This window comes from Sciurus vulgaris (genome assembly GCF_902686455.1).
Source record: "Sciurus vulgaris genome assembly, chromosome: 4".
NCBI classification, from domain to species: Eukaryota; Metazoa; Chordata; class Mammalia; order Rodentia; family Sciuridae; genus Sciurus; species Sciurus vulgaris.
Window position 1 is genome coordinate 149603328 of NC_136464.1, and position 21195 is coordinate 149624522.

Genomic DNA, 21195 nt, shown 5'->3' on the forward strand with positions numbered 1-21195 from the left:
GTGAAACTTAGTTGAAAAAAATCATAAAAATTTGCTAATATACATTTTAAAATACCTTTAAATGTCAGTAATTCCCAGTTTATAGGATTACTGCAATTCCAATAAATGCTCTTAATGTGATATTTCTTTTTTGTTATATAAAAAGATTATTTTAATGATCTACTAAATTACATTTTTATTGGTCTAATTACATTTTTAAGAAGGGAAATTTATGTTAATGCATATTTTTTATTTGTAGTAATCAAATCATTTTTCTGGTACCAAATAAGATTAGCAGTCAATAGAGCAGAGTTAGATGACACCCAGATAGACCCAATTATGTGAAGAATATGAGAAAAGGTAATGAAGACATCTCAAATATGGATGTGAAAAAGTTTATAAATGGCATGAGTCCATTGGTTTGTTCTTAAAAAGATCAGTTTAATCCTCACCTTATAGCTTATACCAAAATAAATTCCAGGATCTTCAAAGGGACTTTGTATGTACAAAATAAAGCCTTAAAAGAAATCAAAAATGAGAAGTAAATAGAGTAGACATTTATAAAATGATCACTACACAGAATGTGAGCTTTAAACAATGGAAATCACAAAGGAAAACAATGTCCTTATCTCAAGTAAAAATTTATCAGCATTAAGAAAAACTTCTTAAATACTACTAAAATAAAGCAATGAATAGTTAAAATATAAAAGAGAATGGCTAATATCCTCAACCTATGACAAGCAAAAAAAAAAAAAAAAAAATCACTGAAATCCTGTAGAACAGAAAAAACAAAGAGGAAATGCTAAGAGCTAATAAATATTTGAAGTGTTAAAATTTTTAAACTTCCTTTTTGATCTAAGTTGTAAATTTAGAATGTACATATTGGATAGAATTGAATAAAATAGGCACTCTTATACAGTGATGGAAGGGGACATAAATTGGCACAATTTAGAAAAGATACTAGTAATATTTATCTAGAGTTTTAGAAATGCTGCAACTTTACATTAGTAATTTAATTTCTGGAAAACTATCCAAAGAAAATAAAGAATGCAGCTGGTTGTTAGAGTGCTTGCCTTTCATGCACAAAGCCCTGAGTTCAATCCTCAGCACCACACAAAAAAAAAAAAAAAAAGAAAGAAAATAAAAATAAAAACACAAAATATCATTAATAGGTATATTCTTATTATCTGTTTAATAATAGAACATTGGTGTCTTAGTAATGTAATAAGAACTAATTATATTAAAATCCTATATGTCGCCTTACCAAAGGATGTTATGTAGCCATTAATACTTCTGATTTCAAAGGCTATTTATCACATGGGAAATACTCATGTGATAATGTTAGGTTAAAAACAAGAACTACAAAGCAGCACAAATGGGACTACCATCCCACTATATGTGTTGGTATAGATACAAGGGGTGTTACGGTTTAGATACGAGGTGTCCCCCAAAAGCTCATGTGTGAGACAATGCGAGAATGTTTAGAGGAAAACAGTTGGGTTATGAGAGCCTTATCCTAATCAGTGCATTAATCCCCTGATAGGAATTAACTTGGTCTTAACGATAGGCAGATAGGGTGCGTCTGGAGAAGGTGGGTCATTGGGTGTGCCTTGGGGGTATGTAGTTTGTCCTTGGTGAGAGAAGTCTCACTCTGCTTCCTGGTGCCATGTCCTGAGCCACTTTTCCTCCACCACACCCTTCTACCTTGATATTCTGCCTCATCTAGGCCCGAACAATGGAGCCAGCTATCTACAGACTGAGACCTCTGAGGCCATGAGCCCTAAATAAACTTTTTCTCCTCTAAAAATTGTTCTTGTCAGGTCTTTTGGTCACAGCAATGAAAAAGCTGACTTAAGGGGGGGGGGAGATTAAAAAACTGAATTCTCTCCAATTCTAAGTTTTTCAGTATTATTTCAGAGAATTTTTTTAATAAGGAAATCTCCTTAAATTTATTTTACAAAAGGTAACATTTATTTTGCTCAACTCTAATAGAGTATGTACTGACTACTTGCCAGATGCTGCTTTATATGCTTTATAAACATTAACTCAGTCTTCATAACAGAGGAAGAAAATGAAGCAGAGATTCAAACAGCTTGTCTAAAATCATATTACTAGCATGTATTTTAGTAGGGATTTAAGTCAAGACAATTGTCCAAGCTCTTAATCCCTGCTCTGCTTTTCTTAACTTTAACCTGAAACCCAAAAAGCACCAAAATGGAAAGCTGCAGACCAATAATATCGTGTACATGTGTGTGTGAAAAATTCTTTTAAAATATTAGCACATGAAATGTAATAACACAGTAATAGAAAAGTACACCATGGCAAGTTGGGATTCCTTCAGGAATTCAAGAATGAGCCAGTATTAAGCAATTTATCAGAATAATTAATTCTGTAAATTGAAGGATGTTTTAAAGTTTGTATAATAGATACCAAAACCACATTTAATTAAATGCACCAGCTACTGTTAACAAAAACTCCAGTTAAAACTAAGAGATTACCTAAATTTGTCCAACATGGTTTTTTCAACATCAACAGCAAATGCCATATTAAATATTATAACATATTAAACTAAAATATATGTGTATACCAGAACCAAAAGCTATTTTTAGTATATATGAAGTTAAAATGGGAATAAAAAATCCCTTTCAAACTAGTAAAGAAAGATTATATTTAGCAATCTAAGTACATTTCTCATGGTAAGCATATTACAACTGAAATATAATTTTTTCCAAAATTAAAACTTCAAACACATAGTACAATTTCAACTCAGAATGCTATGATTATTTATTTAAAATTTTACAATACTGCAGAAGACTTAATAAATAAAATCCATAGACGGAATATCAAAGAGAAAATATTGTCAATTTATCTATTAGTCAAGGGATTACTATCCCTAATAATCAAAGACAAGAGACAAAGGGGGAAAGGAAATGCCTAGGTCATGCCACATACCCTGCTTCAGATTTTCTTGACTTCTTTCCTGGACCCTCTGGGTTCCTTGTTCCATCCTGAGGTCAAAGCCCAGCCTTTCTGGTTTGTCTGCCACTTTCTGGATGTCAGAGCACAGCACTGCTAGGCTGAAGATCTGACTTCCCAGTGGCTGCAAATGGACTAAGTAGTACAACTTTCCAGAAGGAGGGGGAAGCTAAATCTCCCCTGAGCTGTGAACAAAATTCAAAGGGAGATGGGAGAGAGCTGGCAGATAAACTTCTCTATTCCTCCCTCCAGTGAATTCTTTCCAGTTCTGTCTATCCAGAAACTCTCTCTGTACTCAAGAAACAGATGGACTTCTTCATTATTCAGGACCCAACTTGGTAGTGATACACTGTTCGTCTTTCTCTGCTTTGCTTTGCGTTCCCTCACTTACACTGTGGATATTGTGCCTCTAAACAAAGCATTAGACTTAAGCTTTGCCTGAGGGAACACGATAAAGCAAGTTTGAATGGAGATGTCATAGAACAAAAAACGAAAGTGACAAATAAACATACAAAAAAGGTCCAGTTCATAAACAGAGTAGTACACATTAAACCACAATGAGGTACCTTTTGGCAAAAATTGAAAAGAAAGTAACATCCCAGTGCTAGTGAGATGCGGGAATATATGCTGTCTTACAAAGTGGGTAGGGGTAAATTACTTTAGAAAAAAGAATGATCCAACATGTTTAGCAAAACATTAAATGTCCATAACCTTGAGCCAACAATCTTTCTATCTGTGTTAGTTCATGCACATGGGGTATATGTGCAGAGACCTTTCTAGTAAAAAAATGGTAGATGAGTGGAATGTCCATTTAAAGGAGCAAGTACTTGAATAAAGTATGGCATATCCATTCTGTAGAGTATTATTGAACAATCAGAAAGATTAAGTTAGAACCATGTGATTCCTGGAAAGATAGCTATGATATGTTTTAAGTGAAAACAGCAAGTTAAATGTAATATCTATGGTGTGATCCTATGTTTGTACAACAAAACAAAACCCTATTTTTGGGTGTATGTTCATATTATGTTTAATAAGTGTTAAAAAATGACATGGAATGATAACACCAGACTGTTAATACTGACTTCCCTCAAAAGGGGTGAGATTGAAGATGGAGACAATTACTCACTTTTCCTTTGCATATCCTATATTGTTTGATGTATTAGAGTGAGCACTAAAATTAATTAGATGGTAGACTGGCAAACAGTTAGATGGTAAGAAGAAAAGGTAGAATAAAAGAAGGAAGGATAGACATTATTTTATCCAAACTAATTTAAAGTTTGTGCATCTTTGATCTAATTTCTTCTTCAGTCAAGCCTAAGGAAATAAACTAAGCTATAGTAAGACTTTTACATTATATTGTTTGAATATTAATAGATACAATCTTTTTAAAACTCAAATTTAGCAATGTTTATCAAAATTTTAATGGTCATACTCTGACCCAAAATCATTTTACTTATTATAGAACTATTAGTGGATTTACATAAAAAATAGGAAGCAATATAATATTCCTTAGGGAAAGACCATTACAGTATGTTCTGTGCATTCATTAAAAAGAACATGCACTGGAGAAAAAATAGCCTATTCAACAAATGGTGCTAGGAAAAATGGAAAACCACATATAACAAAATGAAATTAAATCTTTCTCTCTCACCTTGCCCGAAACTCAATTCAAAGGCACTAGAACCTTGCGACTGCTAGAAGAAAAAGTAGGCCCAAATCTTCATCACGTTGGCCTAGGATCTAACTTTCTTAACAAGACCCCCAAAGCGCAAGAAGTTCAATTAAGAATCAATAAATGGGATGTATTCAAACTAAAAAGCTTCTTCTCAGCAAAAGAAACAATCAATAATGTGAAGAGAGAGCCTGCAGACTGGGAGAAAATCTTTCCCACATGCACCTCAGATAAAACATTAATCTCTAGGATATATAAACAACTCAAAAAACTTAACACCAAAAAACCCAAATAACCCAATCAATAAATGGGCTAAGTAACTGAACAGGCACTTCATAAAAGAAGATATACAATCAATCAACAAATATATGAAAAAATGTTCAACATCTATAGCAATTAGAGAAATACAAATCAAAACTACTGAGATTTCATCTCACTTCAATCAGAATGGCAGTTATCAAGAATATAAGCAACAATAAATGTTGGCGAGGATGTGGGGAAAAAGGTACACTCTTAAATTGCTGATGGGAATGCAAAATGGTGCAACCATTATGGGAGGCAGTATGGAGATTTCTCAGAAAACTGGAATGGAACCACCATTTGACCCAGTTATCCCACTTCTCTGATTATACCCAAAAGACTTAAAATCAGCATACTACAGTGACACAGCCAAATCAATGTTTATAGCAGCTCAACTCACAATAGCTAAACTATGGAACCAACTTGGATGCCCTTCAACAGATGAATGGATAAAGAAAATGTGTGTGTGTGTGGGCGCGCACACACACACACACACACACAATGGAATATTACTCAGCTTTAAAGAAGAATGGAATTATAGCATTTGTGATAAATGAATGGAGTTGGAGAATATCATGCTATGATAAGCCAAATAAGCCAAATCCAAAAAACTAAAGGCCAGATGTTTTCTCTGATATGTAGATGCTAATTCACAATAAAGGGTATGGCTAGAGAAGAATAGTTAAAGGTAGAGGGGAGCGAAGGGAGGGGAAGGGGTATTGGGGTAGGAAGGATAGTAGAGTGAAACAGACAGTATTACCTCATGTACACACATGACTTCATGACTGATGTGATCTTACAATATGTACAATCAGAAAAATACACTCCATTAATATATTATTTATTAGAATGTATAAATCCATTCTGTCATGTACAACTTATTAGAACAAATGAAAAAAATTTTTTAAAATGAAGTTTATTAGTAGTCCTGGAGTAATATACATGACTTGTTAAAGGCCAAGTAGTTTAACATTTTAATAATATCAATAATAATATTATTACAATAATACTTTTCATAATGTTATCTCTAACAAATGGTACCACAAGGGATCTTTACATTTTTATCCTTCTTACATTTCTTAGAAGAACATATGGTTTCTGTAATCAAAAATACTAATGGAAAGTGACAAAATCTCCCGAATTTTATTCATGATTACATTTTTATTATCATAGGAAAAACAAATGAACAAAAAGTTGGGTTTACCAGTGTCATGAACTGGTAGTATTTAATTTGTGTATATTAAATTCTAAGTGCAAACCTGTACTGAGTTGGTTTTGTATCTTGCCTTGTTGCAAGAGGAATTGAGGTTTCTTTGCCCAAGCCAGAGAACCATTTCAGTATATTTAAAGTAACATGAACTATATGAACTCAGTGAACATCTCTCCAAATAACAGTTGTCTTTAATAAATCCTCTGAGTGTGTGTGTGTGTGTAGATATGTGGGACCCTCTGACGTGTGGTGTTCAGGGCTGTGACCCATTCCGTGGGATGAAAGGTTGATAATAAACTGCTGCTTGAGCCTGTGCAAGCTTCCCTCCCCACGCTGTCAATCAGCTTCTTGTGGGCATGCTACTTTATTCCTTTAAAACTTAGTCTGCTCTGCTCAATTGTGAGTCTAAACTCTTCAGAAATGAGAAATGGATATGGTGCCACTCCTTGAAGGAATAATGATATGAATTTTAAAAGTGACAGGTTGAATAATGTTATTACTGAGAAAATCATTGTGAAGAAAATCCATTTGTAGAAAGGCATCTTAAGGGGGCTGGGATGGGAAGGCAGAGAATGAAAAGAGCGTGGTTGCCTGGTATATTCATTCTCGCGTCACCTCCTGCTTTATCTTGGTGACATTTATCACAGTAACAATAAAAATAATTTTTTTCCTAAAAAATTACATAATCTATATGAACTCAGTAAACACTAGATAGCAATAAAGAAGTTTATGCATCTGTCCTCCCACCCTTCTTTTTAAAAAATCATCAGAGAAAAATTCTGGATGCTTCCAAATGTTGTGAGAAGATTTATTGTTCTGTTTTTAAGCTCAGACGAAGGCATCACTTTATTACACTTTGCAGCTTTCCTTGTGTTTGACAACTTTTTTTAAAGAATTTGTGAATATTTTGTATTTGAAAGAAACTAAAGGAGTCAAAACATGGTGGGCCTCCTAAATATTTGGTTGACTTCCACATGTACATCACTGTCTACATAGGTGCTTAGGTGAAACTCCACACACTCACCTTTTATGTGTCCCCCCAGTATATATCCAAACTAATATCAGATTGAGAGGCTGACCAATATTGATCAGTTTCTTACTGTGCCAAGGTACTATGTCATGCACCCCAGAGATACAGGGAATGAGCAAGGTGTAGCCCCAAGAAGTTTACAGTAAGGGGAAATAAACTGCTGACATTAACAACAGAAACTTTAAAATATCTACTTTATTTCTGTAGTAGAAAATTGGTATCTGTCTGCTCACTGACCAGAGCCTTGCAAATTTTCAGCTGTGGCGCCATTGAGAGGAAAGCATTTTGAATCCAGTTTAATCTTCAAAATCAACCAACATCAAAACTCTGAACTTGATTCAGTTTTCTTCTCATGTATGCACAAAAATAGTCAAGAGTTGTAAGGTAAAAATTATGATGCTTGCATTGGATCATAATTATGGTTACTTTTAGAGATGTATAAAAATGCTGAGTCAATTGACAAAAATACTAATGTTAGATGTAATTCTGAGATGATACTGACATTCCACAATCTGATTTTGCCAAAACATAGTTATTCACTTAAAAATTTCCTTTTGCTCAATGTTTTTCTTTTCTTTTTCAGGAGTTTATTTTGTCAGAAGATTATAACAAGATGACTCCTGTGAAAAACTATCAAGGTAGGAGTGTTTTTTTATTACCCAGACTACAAAATATTATTTGATGATTTTCACTGCCACTAGAAAAGACTTTTTTCTTTGCATGGTCAGGAGAACAAAGCAGGGCCATATAGAGTATGAATAAATTTGTATGAAATATCAAGACTAGGAGGATCCATAGAGACAGAAAATAGATTAGTATTTGACTAAGGATGGGGGAAGGGAGAATTGAGGATATTCAGTGTCTTTTTTAGGTGATGAACATGTTCCAGAAATAGATGGTGGTGATGCTTGTACAAAGTGGTAAAAATACTACAAACCAATGAATTAAATATTCTAAAATGGTTAAAATAAATTTTATGTGAATTTTATCTCAATGATTTAAAAAAAAAAAATCAGTGATAGCAAAACCAAAGAAGTCATAAGAAGGGAAAACTGTAGACTGATATCTCTCATGAAAATAAATACAAAAATCCTCAAAAAAGAAAAAACACTATCAAATCAAACAACATATAAAAAGAATCATACAGCATAACCAAGTGCTTTATTCCAGCTATCTTATTATCTATCATATCAACATGCTAAAGAAGAATAATCATACTAATTAATGCAAAAAAACATTTGACGAAAGCCATTTCATGACAGAAACTCTTAGCAGGTGGGAGTGTAAATTAGTACAACCACTGTGGAAATCAGTATGGAGGTTCCTCAAAAGACAAGGAATGGAACCTACATATAACCCAGCTATACTGCTTCTTGTATTTTATCCTAAAGAATTAAAGTCTGTATTGGTTAAATTATATTGTTATATTGTGTGCACGTACAAATATGTAACAATAGATCTCACCATTATGTGCAACTATAATGTACTAATTTAAAAATGTGGGAGGAAAAAGAATTAAGGGCAGTGTACTATAGCCATTCATGCATACCCATGTTTATAGCAGCAAATTCACATTAGCCAAATTATGGAACCAGCCTAGGTGTCCATCAATGGATGAATGATAAATAAAATATTATATATATGTATATATATATATATACATATATACATATATACATACACACAGTGGAGTTTTATTCAGCAGTAAAGAAGAATGAAATTGTGTCATTTGCAGGAAAAGGGATGGAATTTGATAGTATTATATTAAGCAACATAAGCCAAATTCAGAGTCAAGGGTGGTATATTTTCTCTAATTTATGGAAGCTAGGGAGAAAAAAGGAAAACAAGGGGCAAGGGGCATGGGAGTTCTCATAAAAATAGAAGAGACACCAGTAGAATAGAGGAAAGGGACAGCAGGGTGGGGGTGGGAACAGGCAGGTATTAGGAAATGAAATTGACCACATAATATTGTTCTTATGTGTATGTGTATGAATATGTAACAAATTCCACTATTATGTATAATTATAATGCATCAATTTTAAAAAACTCAGCAAACTAAGAATGGAGGGGAATGTCTTCAACTTGATAAGGAACCATCTACCAAATCCCATACTTAATTGTCAGGAACTGACTTCATACTTAATTATCAGGAAACTGACTTCCCTGCAAGATCAGGAAGGCAAGGATGCCCCATCTCACCATTTTTATTCAAGAAGCCAAATGTTACTGGGTGTGGTGGCACATGCTTATAGTCCCAGTGATGTGGGAGACTGAGGCAGGAAGATTGCAATTTCCAGGTCAACCTTAGCAACTTAGTGAGACCCTGTCTCAAAATGAAAGGGTCAAGGATGTGGCTCAGTGGTTAAACACCCCTGGGTTCAATCCCCAGTACCAAAAAAAGAAAGAAAGGGAGGCAGGAAGAAAAAGAGAGAAAGAGAGAAAGGAAGGAAGGAAAGCAGGCAGGAAGGGAGGGAGGGAGGGGAAAAAAAAGAAAGAAGGAAGGAGAGAGAAAGAAAGAGGGAGGGAGGGAGGGAGGAAGGAAGGAAGGAAGGAAGGAAGGAAGGAAGGAAGGAAGGAAGGAAGGAAGATAAATCAGATGTGAATTCCATGGTTTTCTTTTTTAATATATAATTTTCTGAAACTTAATAATAAGCATATATCTTTGAAAGGTTTCTTTTTGAATATAATAATTCTCTCACCTTAGAAAGAATATATGGTTTGAGTAGTTGAGGTTTTTTTACTTTGGTTTTGTTTTTTCAGTAGACAGCCTGACACTGAGAAAAAGCTCTGCTGTAGATAAACTAGAATTTTTTTTTTTTTTTTTTTTTTTTTGCAGTGCTGGGGATTGAACCCAGGGCCTTGTGCTTGAGAGGCAAGCACTCTACCAACTGAGCTACATCCCAGCTCCTAGAGTAGAATTTTGATTCTAACTTTGTCACTCACTGGTTGGTAGCTTCGAGCAGTTCCCTTAACAGTTCTAGCCTCTGTCTCCTCCTCTGGCACATGAAAGCCATCCCAAGGGTCAGACCCCTTGTCATCTAGGATTGCTTTCATCCCTTGAATTTAAAGTGACAGATTAAAGGCTCTTTCAGGAGAAAGAGGATGGGGTGCAAGGGACCACTTTCTACTTGAAGTAGATTTGAGTGTCCTTGGACTCATTAGAGAGTTCGTTTTATTCTGTTGCTGGTGAAACTTGAATTGGACATTTATGGCATGGACATGAAAAGATCTTCAGGTGTTTCTCCAAGAAGTCACATCTTCAAGTTAAATTTGATCTTGATGGGGGATGGGATTCTGAAAAGCACTTATGTACTGCTTTCATATCCTCTGAGATTCTCCATGTTTCAAATGTCAGGTTTCACAACATCAGGCATTTATTGAAATGACTATCCGTGGGTGTTCCCTGTGGTTCTGACTATATTGTATGGTAGCCAATCTAAAAGGGCCGTCTCGTGAAGGTCGGATTTGCTATAAAATCAGATCACCCACTTTGCAGGGTAATTATAATGATTAAGAGACAGAATTCATTTAAATACCTGGCACCCATTAGATGCTCAGAAATTGGCAGATGGTGTTATTGCCAGCAAAGCTGCCTTTATCTCTCTGTACTGTCTAACTCAGCGTGGGGATCAAAATGGGAAACTCCTGTCTTCACTGTTACCTCAGTACACTCACTTGTGTGTTCCCGCCCTACTAGACTGCTGAACAGGTGGTGTTCATTGCAGTCAGCTCTGCAGTTAACTGCAGTCCCCTCCACCTCTCTGGAATTGTATAATAAGAAAGCAAAAATCCTCCCACCTTGTTTGGTAACTGAGAAGCCATGAGACCTCAGCCTAATGACTCAGCTTTATTGTGCTCACTTTGCCCATGTGTGAAATAGGGAGAAGGGGTAGATGACATGAATAGTCTCTTCTAACTGAAATTCAAGATTCTTATATGAACAATTCTAGGAAATTTATACACACACACACACAGTCATGCATACTTTGGCATAAAGAATATTTTATTCTTTTTATAATTCTTCCCAAGCATTTGATTTCTGAAAGATGTTTATCTAGAATTTTGTTAAAAGTTTATGAAACAGAGTACAATATAGAAGAACAATATGCTCTTTACTTTTTTTGGAAGTGCATATGAACTGACTACAGTGACTACATTACAAACATCATCCCTGATGGTTTTTGTGGTCACATTGGGTCTGATACTCCTTAGTCCAGCAGCCCTAGCATATTGAAGGAGGTGGCCTAGACCCTTGGGTAAAGAACTTTCTGAATTAGTAATTCTTGGGTTGGCACAAGGTGAGCATTGGGAAGAGAAGGACTGTTTTTAAAATCATAAAAACTCAGGCATGCCTGTCTATTGAAGCACACTCCTACCCCTGACCAGAACAACTGTTGTACCCTGTCCCTAACAGCTTATACTGTCAACTTTTTGCAGGATGGGGAGAAGAGAATGATACAACCCCATGGACCATGCTTTTCCAACCTCTTTGAGATGCTTTATAGGTTGTTTCCTTGTCTCTTGGTTTTCAGCGCATCAGAGCAGAGTGACGATGATCCTGTTTGTTCTGGAGCTGGAGTGGGTGCTGAGCACGGGACAAGACAAACAGTTTGCCTGGCACTGCTCTGAGAGTGGGCAGCGCCTTGGAGGTTATCGCACCAGTGCTGTGGCCTCAGGCCTGCAGTATCCTTTGCTGGACAAAAATCCCTTGGTGGGAACTTAGCTGTTGACCTCTTTGATTCATGAAAATTTGAAGTATGTGCAATTTGAAGTTTTGGTGCATTATTTGTTGAGTTGCCCCTGTGTGAATAAGATGACCAGAGACTTTGCTAAGATACTTGTTATCAGGGGTTCCCATGTGGAGTGAACTGAGGTAACTTCATTGGTCTGTTACAACACTGTTCTGACAACTAGACGGGTCATACCCAGATCTATAAGCCTCAGCTATCAGAAAAAATTATGGTCCATGGAGATTAAGCCATCACCAAAGCACAGATTTTGATTTTGGTCTACGAGTAATTTATGTAGATATTATTAAGGTTATATGCACTCCCTTAGTGCCTGGGAAAATTTCTGTTAATTTTAAAAACATTTATTGAGAAGCTGCCATGCTGGGACTAGAGTGGGTTAGCTGGCATCTACCTATTAATGCTATCAGATTTGTTCTGGGTGTGAAACTTTTCCAAGATATGTGGAATAATATTCTTATCTCCCAAGTCGCCAGGGTCCATGTGCTCAGGATGAACCCCTGCTAATGCTGGATAATCCCCACTCGGGCTCCAGCAAGCAAAGTGTCAACTAGAACATAGCAAGTGTGAATTATGCTCCCATTGCCAGGAGTAAAGAACTCTGGGATTCTTAGTTTAAAACAGTAGAATCTCTTCATCTTCTGACAAATAAGGAAGTAGGTGGAATCAGATCACCTGTCAACAAAACAGGAAGAAACAGGAAGGTCTGTATTTTCGTTTTTAATCTCCCTATTTTTAAAACACCTAGTCAGTGATTCTCAACATGACAAAGTACATTGCAGTTTCTTTGCAGATGTATGGCTCTAAGTATATATGAGCGAATGTATATAAGCCAATGTCATTTTTCTTGTTAGAAGGGCAAAGAAGCTAAGAACACTGTAGAAGGTTATAAAAACAAGTTAGAAAGATCAAAGGCAAGGGAATGGTAAGCAAGATAAGCTTATCATTGAGAGATTAGTACCTGTGAATACAAGAAACTCCAGCCTTTACTTTCTGAAAGCCAGTTTAGATGAGCATGATGCTTAAATTGAAATACATGAATTCTCTTGCTTATAGATAAATGATTTCTTATAGTACTAGTGTTGGAAGGGCCCACCCTCTCTGTCTTAGTCCAAGTTGCTTTAATGAATTACCATAATTCGTTAGGTGGCTTCCAAACAACACAGGTTTATTTTTCATGGTTCTGGAGGCTAAGATCAAGTTGCCAACAGTTTCCATGCCTGGTGAAGGCTGGTTTTCTGGTTCATAGATGACCTTCTTCTCACTGAGTGGAAGGGGCAAGGGAGATCCCTGGAGTCTCTTTTATAAGGACACTAATCCTGTTCATGAAGGCTCCATCCTAATGACCTACTCACTATCCCAAAGCTCCATCTTCTAATGCCATCAGTATTGGGAATTAGGTTTCCACATGTGAATGTGAGGGTGGCATACTTATCATGCACATCTGAGAACATACACACATTCACGCACAAAACTACAGATGGTGATGCATGTGTTAAGCATGTTGATTGTGGTAATCATTGTACAGCGCATACATATATCAAATCATGGTGTTGTATGCCTTGAATGTGTACAATTTTTATCAAACATTTTTTAAAAACAAGTCTTTAACTCCCTCATTTTTTAGATGAGCCAATTGACACCTAGAAAGTGTCCTTTGCCTTATCTGAGACTACCTACCTCATAACGAGGAAACTCACCACCAGAAGCCAGGTCTTCTCCCTTGGACTCCTGCTTTTTTCCCATTGTACTGCACTGCCCTTGCGAGAGCAGAACTATTGGCACCAGCTTAATTTGTCCTAAGGCTGGCTTCTGTGTTACTAGCCAAACCTAAAGATGCTTCTTCCCTATGTCTTTTGTTTCACTTACCCAAGCAATGGAGTATGGGAAACAATGCAGGTCTAACCTTGAAGATGGTAACTTTTTAAACTATCTGAAAATGAAAAACAAAAGCCAATATGCAAAAGTTAAACTTGCCCTGATGGTGGTGGTCTATGGTATAAGATTATAGCCATCAGCTTCAAAAGTCATCATTTTGTAACTTTTTCTTTTGGCCACACCATGTGATTTACCATGGAGAACATCATGTTAATCAGGTATCAGAAGCCTCTGTGTGTGTGTGCGTGTGTGTGTGCGTGCATGTGTGTGTGTGTTGTGGTGGTGGTGGTGGTGGTGGTGGTGAGGTAAGCCTCTGGGCTTCAGTTCTCGGGCTGGACCACCTAGCCACCCTCACTCTGAAGATGGAGGGGAGCTGCAGTACTGCAGACCGGCTCTTACAGAAGATTCCCTGACCCCTGCAAGCTCTGCCTCACCAGATCCAATTTTGGAGCCACACCGCCAATTCTTGCTCCTGGCTATTTTTTCAAGGCTAAACATTGATGGCATGATATTTTTGTGTTTTTGCCAGAGGGTCTGAGCCAAGAACTGTGGGACTTAAAAGCTAGAGCTTTTTTTCTTGCGTCTGGCTGGTGGATGGATAGTTAGTTAATGGGCAAACCACCACAGTCTTAGGGTTCACTCCCAGGTGAACCCTACTAGGTTTTTTTTTTTTGTTTTTGTTTTTTTTTTTTTATCTGTTTAGAGAAGCAAATATGCATTTAAAAAAAATCAAAGTTGAAGTAGAGAGTAAAGGAAGACAAGCAGACCAACCAGTTCTCAAATTGAATTATCGATTTCTGAATAACCTCAGGTCCTTTGATTATTTGGCTATATATCTGAAGCTTCAAATGTTAAGTGATCCATAATAGCAATAACACAAATAACAATCGTAATAAGGAAGGAAGGAAAAGGAAGAAAATATATTTGCAGTCCTTGAAAATACCTGATGTGCTTTTACATACTTTACTTCATTTACTATCAAAACAATAATGTGCAGTAAAGATGAAATAGCCATATCCTTTGTTTTTATAATGTAGCTACTAAGGTTGGGTGAGACAGAGATTCAGGAAGGTTACAAGTGGCTTGCCCAAAGTGACATGACTGTTACCTGGCAGAACCAAGATTAGAACTTGGGAATTATAATATTTGGGCTAGTCTTTTGCACAACTAGATATAGCACAATGGTGATATTTGCCAAAAGTCTGATGGCCGGTAAATGGCAGGAAATAGAAATGTTTTCCTTCTCTACTTCACTTATTGATCTTTAAATTTGTAAATACTTTGTAATATCCAGAAAATATTATAATGGACACTCTTTTCCTCTGTTAATTCTTCTTTGCCTCTTTGCTTTCTCTCTCTGTTTTCTGGAACATTTTAAAGCACATTCCAGACCTGAAACAAGATCTGTTGGTGTCTTGTTTTTGACGATGTTTTGATCATTTTTTTTTTTTATGTTCTCGCAAAAAATAATTCAAGAACTCTTTATTTTAGGATTTTTTTCATGTTGGAGATATTTCCAAAACATCACTGTACAGTAAAATGTCTTCCCACCAAATGTAATCTCTTAGACTTATTCCTAGGCAGATACAGTTCTGAAAAGCTCTTAAGGTTACCTCAGTGTCTTCATAGCATAGTTGAAGGCAGTCGCTCTAAGCTTGGAGGTTGTATTATCATTTTATTCCAACCCTCTTCTAAATAGACTTTGTTGTATTCATGTCTTTTACAGAATAATGTTATTCACTTGCAGTTGTAAAGATTGTTGTATCAATTAAGTTTGTTTTCATCTTTGGTCTTATATTAAGATAAATTTAATATTTATTTTCCTTATAAGCCTTAATAACTATTTTACATGTGTCTAAGAACTTGTCAAAAGAGTATAACTATGCTTTGTTCTCCTTCACTTTATTTTCATGTTTTGTTACAAAAATTTCCAAGCTATGCCCCAAATTTTAGAAGATCCTGGAGTGGACACTCACCCACTACCCCTGTCTACTGCTGATTCTTCTGTTTTTGTTTTCTTTCTCTTTGCTAGAATATTTTACAGCACATTCCAGATCTTAATGTCATTTCACCCTTAGATACCTCATTGTGCACCTTTAAAATATATAAATTTTTTAAATAATTGTAATGTTGTTCTTACACCTAGAAATTAATAATCACTCTTTGATATTATTGAATCATCAATCTATTTTCACTCATTGTTTTGCAAGTGGCTTTTTGCAGTGGGTAGGTTTGAAGTTGGGCATGGACAAGGTCCACATCCAAGGTCTAGAGCAGTGCCCTCACCCACTTCTTTTCACTACCACTATCTTGAGGAAGGTGCTGAATTGGTTCTCAGACAGACCATCCGCTTCTAAACTGGTCTCTGTCTTTCCCCATGCGGTCATTTGCAGGGTTCCATACTTGTCCCTTCCCATATCTTGTATAAATTGAAAGATGCCTCAAACATCTTGATTCCATTTAGGTTTAACTTCTTGTGAGAATATTTTTTGATGGTTTTGCATGCTTCACCTCAGGAGGCGTGTGAGTTGTTACTCTTGCAGTTATGACTGATCAGTGATTCAGGTGACAGTGGGATCCTTGCAGTACCAGTGTCCCTGCTGGCCCTTTTAGTGGTTCCATCCATTGATGAGCTTTACCAGGCTATTTTTCTAATTCTATCATGTTTTTCCACATGTGGTAGTTGGACTTTTTAAATATAAACTAGAACTTTATAATAACTAGCGCAAGACAAATCCTTTATTTTTAATTCTTAATTTTTAAATTCTTAATAAATTCTTAATTTATCCAGCTATCTTAAAAATAGAATAAACTCTTTAATTTCTTTCTCCTTAATTGCTAATTTAAAGAGTAGGGAATTACTCCCCTGTTTACCTCCAGTGGGGATGTTTTTCTTTTTATGCACTATTATGAACACTTTGTCTTGTTTAATTTTGTTGCAATTTGGTTTTAGTTTTTTTAAACACTCAGTATTTTAATAAGTTCTTACCTTTTTTTTTTGGCAACAGGGAGATTGAACCCAGGGGCACTTGACCACTGAACCACATTTCCAGCCCTTTTTTATATTTCATAGAAACAGGGTCTCATTTAGGACCTTGCTAAGTTGCTGAGACTGGCTTTGAACTTGCGAATCTCCTGCCTCAGCCTCCCAAGCCACTGGTATTACAGGCGTGGACCACTGCACCCAGCTCTTTATTTTTTTTAATATTCAGATTGTCCCATATCCAGCCAGTAAAAGCCACATCATATTGGCCACGGGATCTTTTTAATTTTTATTTTTTAAAGACTAATTTTTTAGATTGGTTTTATGTTCACAGCAAAATTATGTAGACTGTACGGAGGTTTTGGAATTCTTCATTCCTCCACACATGCATGACCTCTACCATTACCAACATGTCCCAGCAGGGTATGTTACAATTGATAAACCTGCTTATGCTGGCACTTCATTATCACTCGAAGGCCATTTTATGGTTCATAGTTTATTCTTGGTTTTGTACATTATGTGAGTTTAGACACTGGTATAATGACGTGTATTCACTATTGTACTGTCACATGGAGTAGTTTTTCTGCCCTAAAATGCCTCCTTGCTCCACCTATTCTTCCCTCACTGTCCCCTCATGTCTTATTTTTTCAAGCCCACTAGACGTGGTAACTTTCTTGCTTTCTGGCTCATCATGTCTTAAGCTCATCTTGTCCTTTTCCTATACCAGTTAGGGAATTACCTGTTATTTTAGTAAGGAATAATATTCAGAGACAGCTATGAAATAATTCTTATGTGTTACTTTTTAAAAGAAAATCATAATATTTCTAATTCAAATTTTCAAATTTAACATGATAGGGTTTTTACTTCTTCATTTTTGAACTTGATTCTTTGATGTTGAGCTGAAAATCTTGGTTCCTAAAGCATCAACGTAACTCCTTATTTGCTTTATCCTATGGTATTATAATGACAATATGACTACTGAATGAGATTTTGAGATTTAGATGAAGTTCTTTTTATCCTTAGAGTATACTCTTCTAAGTATGTACTTTCAAAAATGTGGTTTAAAGTCACTTGAAATAATTCACTCAACTATATGGCTGTATCACCAATTTGATAGTTCTATTTATTTTGCTTTATTTTCAGTTTGAGGGATTTTTTTCATATATATATATATGAATTAATATATAAATTAATATGTAAAAGTTGCAGAACTCCACATCAGATACTGTAACAAGAACTCTGACTTCTCACTGTCCTCTCATCTGTTACTCCCTCCTCCATAGGCAGCCATTTTTATTGGATCTGAATCCCTCCAGGCTTCCTTCTCTGAATATTTGCATGTGCACATGTTGCCTTATTCCCCCTACACATACACAGTTAATGGTATGTACTGGAAATTACTCCATGTCAGTGTCTAAAGATCTTTATTTTTTCTAGCTGCATAGTATTCTATTGTGGATATAACATCATTAATTCAGTAAGTTCTCTATTCACGGCTTTTGGGGCTATTTTCAAATTTTAGCTATTAAAATAACACAGAGTAAACAGCTGTGGGCATGTGCTATTTCTTAGTTTTGTATCTCTGGGATAGATCTCTAGAAATAGGATTGCAAGGCACTGTCAACCAGAGAAGCTCATAAGAGTCTTGGTGTCTAGAATTTTTAGTGAGCACTAGTGATGTAGTCAGCACCCACCTGGCACACACCAAAATTCAGACTTACAGAAGGAAAGCAGGTATTCAGCATAAACCATATTGTTTGAATAGTTAAGGCACTCTGAACCTCTTTTATCAGTTAATGGTGGGAACTTGCCCAAAATTCAGGTTCCCAGACACTAGACCTACTTCGTAAGCAGTCTTGCAAAGAGCAGCAGTCTGGCCTGCTGTGTTAATTCTTTTCACACAGCACCATTTTCATTTCTTGAACTGTCCATTCACAGTCTCATTCAAATTTTGCCTATTTTTCTGTCAGGTTTCTGATCTTTTTTTCTTTGATTGCACTTTTATATTAGAAATTTGGACCCTTTGTGACAGAAGTTCGAAATGTTTTTTCCAGTTAGTCTCTTGTCTTTGCTTATATTATTTGTTGTTTGTGTTTCTGGTATAACTTTTCCTACTCCAAACTTACAGAGAAACCCATTCTGTGGAACTTAATAATTTTATTTCCTGCAGGCAAGTCCTTAATTGATTTGGAATTTTTTGGTATGCAATGTGAAATACAGGTCCCATTTTTTTCTCAAAGAGGTATGTAGTTTGTGCCAACACCATTTTATTTTAATCCTTCTTCTCCTTACTCATTTGAAGAACTGTGTAGACATATACTAGATTTCTGTATGCTTTGGGTCTATTTCTGAACTTCCTCTTTGTTCTCTTGTCTCTTCATGTACCAATACCACCTTTTTAACTAAAGGAACTTTATAGGCTGAATGTTTATTAGTCAGTTCCTCTGCAGAAGGCAACTACTACACTTGTAGCAGGGATTGCAGAGGCACCAGAGAAACTACAGACTGCAACAAAAGGGGTGGAATTTCTCATTTGTACAGATGGAATTCATAACAGATTTACCAAATCAAGAATTCCAGATACAGTGTTTCAGCTTCACCTGCAAATTAAAAAATTAGGGATGCACAGCACCCTCACAAACTGCATATTCTTAACAGAATAAAAAGTAAAAAAAGATGTCCACTTTGGGGAAAATACAATAAAGATATTTGAATTAGAAAAAGCGCATATCCTTCAAGTTCATAAGAATATCACATCAGTGAATGCAAAACTGAAAGTGGTTAAGCAGTTGATCAAGTCAAGCCTGCGAAGTGACCACCAGGCCTTTCAGGAGAGGAGAACCTGTCTACCGTGTGCCTGAAGAGCCCTAGGGAATTAGCAGTGCGATGGCATCAAAATCCGTGGAGCAACCAGCAGTTAAATCCTGATGCGACAGCAACCTCAGTTTAAAATTGCAGATCCTGCCAGGCCCTGTGACACATGCCTACAACCTGAACAACTCAAAAGCCAGGGCAGGAGGGTCACAAATTCAAGGCCAGCCTCAGCAATTTAGGAAGACCCTGCCTCAAAATGAAAAGGGCTGGGGATATAGCTCAGCAGCAAAGCACCCCTGGGTCCCAGGATTCAACTCCCAGGACCAAAAAAAAAAAAAAAAAAAAAAAAAAAGCAAATTCTTTTTATTTAAAATTGGGGGTTTGGGGATATAGCTCAGTTGGTAGAGTACTTGCCTCGCAAGCACAAGGCCCTGGGTTCAAATCCCCAGCACCACAAAAAAAAAAAAAAAAATTGGGTGAGAAAGTGTTATCATTGAAATGTATTTTAAATTCCTTAAGAAAGAAACTTTGTAACATGTTTTAATATCTAGTAGGATTGACTTGACCTCATAACATCCATATCATTTTCATTTCAGAGTATTCCTTGCTCCTCTTGCTTATATGCTTCCATGTGAACTATGGAATGAACATAACTCTAGAAAACAACATGTGGATATTTTTACTACATTAAATGTGTATTAATTTATTAATATGCTAAGAAGTGACATCGTTATCATGTCAAATCTTACTGTCCAGTAACACAATATGTCCTTCGTTTTGTTAAGTTCATTTTTGTGTCTTTCAGCACTGTCTTCAAGTTCTCCAGCATGGGATTTGCACATTTCTTGTTAAATGTATGCATTTTTTTTCAACTGTAAACCCCTCTCCCTTCAATTTTGAGAAACAATCCTTAATGCTTACATGATAGATTTGATGTTGAAACCCGGCATGTGTTTATTGGTGACCACTCAGGCCAAGTAACAATCCTCAAACTGGAGCAAGAAAACTGCACCCTGGTCACAACATTCAGAGGACACACAGGTAGGATTCAAAGCAAAATCATCACGTGCTGGCATCGCGCTATGCTATTGCCTGTTCCATATTATGATATTCAGATAATAATGTTTGGAAAATGGTAGAGTACAAGCTGTGCTTGAGCAGAGATGCTTAGGATCTGCTTGACTGATTTCAGGGTGGTGTAGTAAGAGATACTGTCAAAATTTTTCTCCATAATCCAAACAAAAGAGGAATCAATCTCTTTTGAAAATGTTGGTGACTTAGTTCCTTGTCAGATTGCACTAAAGAAAACCAGTGTTGGCTTGTGTTAATGGGACATTCTTTGAGACTACGTGGCAACTGCTCAAACCACAGAAAACTGAGAGGACAAATTGCCTAAGTCGGGGAGTGAGAAGGTGGTGTGCAAGAAAGATTCCCACATCCAAGACAAGTGAAAGATCCACCCGTTGTGGGTAGCTAGACTAAAAAAGAGTGACAAGTTCATCTTTCCCTTTCTTTCAGGTTCTTTTCAGTTTATAACCCAACAGTCCCCTTTATGTCACTGGCTTATTCCAGGATCATCTAAGCAAGGTGATATAAAATAGTCAC

General features: G+C 36.2%; 1 protein-coding gene across 2 annotated transcripts in view; it reads left to right on the forward strand.

The window, feature by feature from the left end:
• Nucleotides 1-21195, forward strand: part of WDFY2 (WD repeat and FYVE domain containing 2) — a 159960-nt gene that overhangs the window by 93018 nt on the left and 45747 nt on the right. For both annotated transcript variants that reach the window (XM_079136183.1, XM_079136184.1), the window contains 3 exons: nucleotides 7751-7805; nucleotides 11700-11850; nucleotides 20519-20631. In XM_079136183.1, coding sequence (XP_078992309.1) covers nucleotides 7751-7805; nucleotides 11700-11850; nucleotides 20519-20631 — 319 coding nt within the window. The remainder of the gene's footprint in view (nucleotides 1-7750; nucleotides 7806-11699; nucleotides 11851-20518; nucleotides 20632-21195) is intronic.